This window comes from Ascaphus truei, chromosome 1 (genome assembly GCF_040206685.1).
Source record: "Ascaphus truei isolate aAscTru1 chromosome 1, aAscTru1.hap1, whole genome shotgun sequence".
NCBI classification, from domain to species: Eukaryota; Metazoa; Chordata; class Amphibia; order Anura; family Ascaphidae; genus Ascaphus; species Ascaphus truei.
In genome coordinates, this window is record NC_134483.1 from 356,367,393 (window position 1) to 356,372,132 (window position 4,740).

General features: G+C 39.9%; 1 protein-coding gene across 1 annotated transcript; it reads left to right on the forward strand.

The window, feature by feature from the left end:
- Positions 1-832: 832 nt before the first annotated feature.
- On the forward strand, positions 833-4,019 carry LOC142498928 (uncharacterized). The gene is made up of 3 exons (XM_075607626.1): positions 833-1,114; positions 2,513-2,590; positions 2,956-4,019. The coding sequence occupies exons 1-3, from the start codon at positions 838-840 to the stop codon at positions 4,017-4,019; spliced, it is 1,419 nt and encodes a 472-aa protein (XP_075463741.1). The 5' UTR covers positions 833-837.
- Positions 4,020-4,740: the final 721 nt, after the last annotated feature.

The following is a 4,740-nucleotide window of genomic DNA, read 5'->3' on the forward strand; positions in this document are numbered from 1 at the left end:
GCTGTTGCTGGGAGTGGGAGTGCTGTTGCTGGGAGTGCTGTTGCTGTGAGTGGAAGTGCTGTTGCTATGAGTGGGAGTGCTGTTGCTGGGAGTGTTGTTGCTGGGAGTGGGAGTGCTGTTGCTGGGAGTGGGAGTGCTGGTGCTAGGAGTGGGAGTGCTGGTGCTAGGAGTGGGAGTGCTGGTGCTAGGAGTGGGAGTGCTGGTGCTGTGAGTGCTGCTGGTGGCGCAGTTGCTGATGGGGTGTCTGGTGGTGGCGTGCTTGCTGGTAGGCAGCTTTTGGAGGCTCTTCCATTGGAAGAAGGAGAGTCCAGTCAGCACCAGCCAAGCTCTGACCCTAAACCTGCTCGGAAGAAACGTGTGGAGAAGCCACGTAATCCTCGCTTCAATGACCAGGAAAATACAGCTCTTGTCACTGGCATTCTGGAGCACTATGACAGTATATATGGACATTTACTAGGTAAGTGTACCTTTACATTTATTATTCAAATACATGTGATCCTAGGTCATCTGAGTTTTGTTCATATGCAAATATGGGTTCAGAATATCTTTCTATGTTAATTAGTCTGGAAACACAGCTTTTTATCATGCCTTACAAGGACAACTAAACACAGGCGGTCAATTTGCCATAACTGCATACAATATGAATGCAAGCTTGCTTACATGTATAGGTTTAGTAGTGAATGCTCATGTGCTTCACATATTACACATAAAACAGCATGTTTGCTATCTCTTGGAACAGCTAGCAGTGTAGGAAACTGGTGCTTCTATTATTAATCATTTACCTCATATATTTTATATGTTTTTCAAGGGCGGACAAGTTCAGCAAGCAGAAAAGAAATGTGGGACACAATAGTCATTGGTGTCAATGCGTGTGGGAATCATGTGAGGGACAAGCGGAATTGTCACAAGAGATTTGATGATATTAGGTCCAAATTGAAAAAGAAAATACAACACCAACGCGTGCATGCTACTGGCACTGGAGGTGGGCCCACACCACAACGTCTCATATTAAGTCCATTGGAGGAGCTGCTTCGGGCAAAATTACTTCCCGTCGTCGTGGAAGGCTTACCTGGTGACCGTGATATAGGAATTTACCCCTCACAATTTCCACCAGGTGAGAAATATTACTGTACTAGGCGTGTCGTTGCTTACAGTTATTTTGCATAGTTACACTGCTTTTTATACTGTCTTCACAATATAAGCATACCTGCATCTATATATGTATATGTCTGATTCTGTATATATATATATCTCAAAATAGACATATATGTTGTAGTCCTACTAAAAGCAGTAACTAATATAGCACGTGCCATTGCGTGCTCATTTACATGTGAATTCCCAAAATGCATTGCTGCAGTGGAAGCAATTGATGGTGGGCGAAGATGGGGAACAACAGGGTAGTACACATGTGTAACACATGTTAATGAGAAATTATTACTAGCTACAGGTACAGAACAGAAATATGTATAATATTATTGTGTATTTTATTTATTTTACTCCGACAAACATGACATTACTGCCTATTTTAAGCATGCATCAAATATATTGCATGCAACGGCCTACAAACATCACTTGCACTAACACATCTATAGTTGTTTATGAAAAGGTCCATTTTTGCTTTAAGTCATATACAGACAGCATAATGAGGCACACGTATCATATTTTATGTCATTGTTTTCATAACTTAAAAACTGCACACGACTATTTAGCTCATCTACCATTGTGTTAAAGCAGCTGCAATTAATATCTCATCACAGCATACACTTCAACAGAGGGGGTGGGGTTCAGCACACACACTAATTACAGCCTCATTTTAGGGTCAACTTAGTTCACACCATTTTCACCTGTTTCAAGTAATTGAAAGGTGTGGCTGATTAGGCTTTTTGGGGAAGGGAATACCGTTCTTACAACCTGACTAGCACAACTGAAGTTAATCACACTCATTTGAAAGCTTCACTTTAGCTACTAAATGCCCCAACAACTCATTACTTATCAAAGCGTACCTCACACATTAGTTCACTCATATCTATAGTTGAACTACTACTATCAACGACACATTATCACACACTGCATGTGTTGTCTTGTTGAGTCACAGCCACATTCAGGTGTGCCACATCTTATATTAATGTAGCACACATATCCTCTACCAAAAACAACACTTTTTGCAATATGACTACCTTCATGATAACCATTGTGAATGGTCATCTCATGATAGTTATGTACATTATGATACTGATATCACTACACAACATATGATTTTTATGTACAAATTTTATCTATTTATCCTCACGCATTACTGCAGGAACATAGTATGTTTTATGTTAGGGAACTCAAAAGTTCTAAGTACACAGGCATGTACATTGTTATTACAACTATTTATGTTCACTTTCACACACACATTTTGGGTTAAGGAAATGATGCTGTTAGGTACTCATAAATACAGAACATACAATAACTGTTTGTTCAATATTTACACATGTAAATGTAAAACTTATGTTATTGTTATATATAGTTGCCCCTGAAGGACATGTGTCACCTGAGACTGAACAAGTGTCTTCACCTGGGTCAGCCAGCTCAACACACCTAGAAGGTGAGTGTATCAGTTGGTGGCCATATAATATGTGCTCTTCTATATGTTATGTTGTCATGTTCATTATTTGTTTTGCACATCTTCTTTAAATAGGATTACTTAGTGTCAGTGAAAATGAAGTGTAAGGCAACTTGTATTGTGTTAGTGATGTTAACTATCATGTAGGAGTTGTGAGTTTACAGCAAGTTTTCATTCACTCATATTTCATACTGAGTCCAAACATTATTCTTAAGTCAAGGTAGTTTTTAATGTGAGGTTATAAAACGTATGGAAACATGTTAGTTGTTACTTATGACACAGTACAATTACATAGTAACACAGCAGAGATTAACATGCCATTTAATAATGTGTACATTTATTTGTAGAACATGATGAAGAGGATTTTGATGATGATGATGATGATGATGCCGCCGCCGCCGCCGCCATAGACACACAAATACAAGCAAGTGACCATGAAGAGGTTCCAATTGAAACTGTTTTACCGCCAAAACGTCCAGCAAATACCACATATGATGCAATTGTAGCTTCTGAGGGAAAAATTGTGGAAGCAGAAAATCGTCGCCATTCTGACCTGATGACAGTGCTGGAAAGGATGATTGCACTGCAGGAAGAAACAGTTTCACAATTGGCACATCTCCACAGAGTCTTCATTGAAGTGCCTAAACAGTTGCAAAAAATCAACACCTCATTCGAAGCATTAGTTGTTCAGCAAACACAAGCTAATTACTGGAGAATGACTAATGTACCACAATTCAACACCTCCCAGCCAGGATCTGTTCATGCAGGTCAGTTTTCACCACATTCATCTGATATTCATTCACCAGGCCCAAATGTTACCGGTCAAGTAGCAGACATTGCTGTGCAGGTTCCTGATGACATCCTACCGCTGCCATCTGTACAAATTCAGCAGCAGACACCTACAAAGGAGGCGACAAAAACAAAACAAGACACACATGAAACAGACCAACCATCACTTGTGCAGTGTCTACCAACTTGCTCACATGTGTCAGTGGGCACAAGCCCTGTCCGTGAACAGTCACTACCCAAAAGCCCTGTAGGTGAGTCACTGGCCAAAAGCCCTGTAGGTGAATCGCTGCCCAAAAGCCCTGTAGGTGAATCGCTGCCCAAAAGCCCTGTAGGTGAATCGCTGCCCAAAAGCCCTGTAGGTGAATCGCTGCCCAAAAGCCCTGTAGGTGAATCACTGCCCAAAAGCCCTGTAGGTGAGTCACTGGCCACAAGCCCTGTAGGTGAGTCACTGGCCACAAGCCCCGTAGGTGAACAGTCACTGGCCACAAGCCCTGCCCGTGAAGTGCCAGAGGCCACTCAAAGTGGCTCTGTTGTGCCTAAAGTTGGTGGCAAAAGAAAAAGGAAAATTCAAGAGACAACAAGCAGGCCTGTTACTCTCTCGCAAAAGGAACAAAAAAAATAAATGTTATAATTCAGAAAATATGTCTTTGGCCTTGTTTTGTTGACTTCAGATTATCTAATTACTATTGTATGTATGCTGAAGACTGTGTTGTTTCCAAACTTTCAACTATGTTCTTGTACACGTGAAGTTTTGGAAATGTTAACACTCCTAATTAATGAATAGTGTTATAAATATTTATGTTTTAATCGTCTGTTCAGTAATGGTCCACCAGGAGCCAGTTGCTAAGTTTAGAGAAGCTGCCATTGACTTTGCAGCAAAACATTGCATTTGGGTGTGTTAATTGATGTAATCATTGCATGTGCATATTATTTTCATGCAATTATAAAAGCACCTATTTAACTGCAAACATCTTTCTTGTACGTGTACAGCAGGATTTTGTGTTAAATATTACTTACCTTTGGTGGCCATTGTAATGTTGTCCTTTAATCATTTATGTGTTCTTGTTTCAAGAACATCTCTGAATTTATACTAATATATATGTAGTATGTATTGATATATGCACACACACACACACAGACACACACTGTGTGTGTGTGTGTGTGTATATATAGTACTATCTAAACTGGTATAGATGTATTAACAAAAAACATACACTTCATGCTTCCTTGTGAAAACACACTATTTTAATAATACAGGCCTAATGTTTGACAACTATACTAAGTGTGAGCCTCTAACATTATTGGGTGCAAACAAATGTTTATTACTTAATTCACTCATGTTT

Excerpts from the sequence above, each read along its gene's own strand:
- LOC142498928 (XM_075607626.1), top strand. The coding sequence starts at position 838 with ATGTGGGACACAATAGTCATTGGTGTCAATGCGTGTGGGAATCATGTG. Across the intron at positions 1,115-2,512 it reads CCCCTCACAATTTCCACCAG|TTGCCCCTGAAGGACATGTG; the intron begins GTGAGAAATATT and ends TGTTATATATAG. Across the intron at positions 2,591-2,955 it reads CAGCTCAACACACCTAGAAG|AACATGATGAAGAGGATTTT; the intron begins GTGAGTGTATCA and ends ATTTATTTGTAG.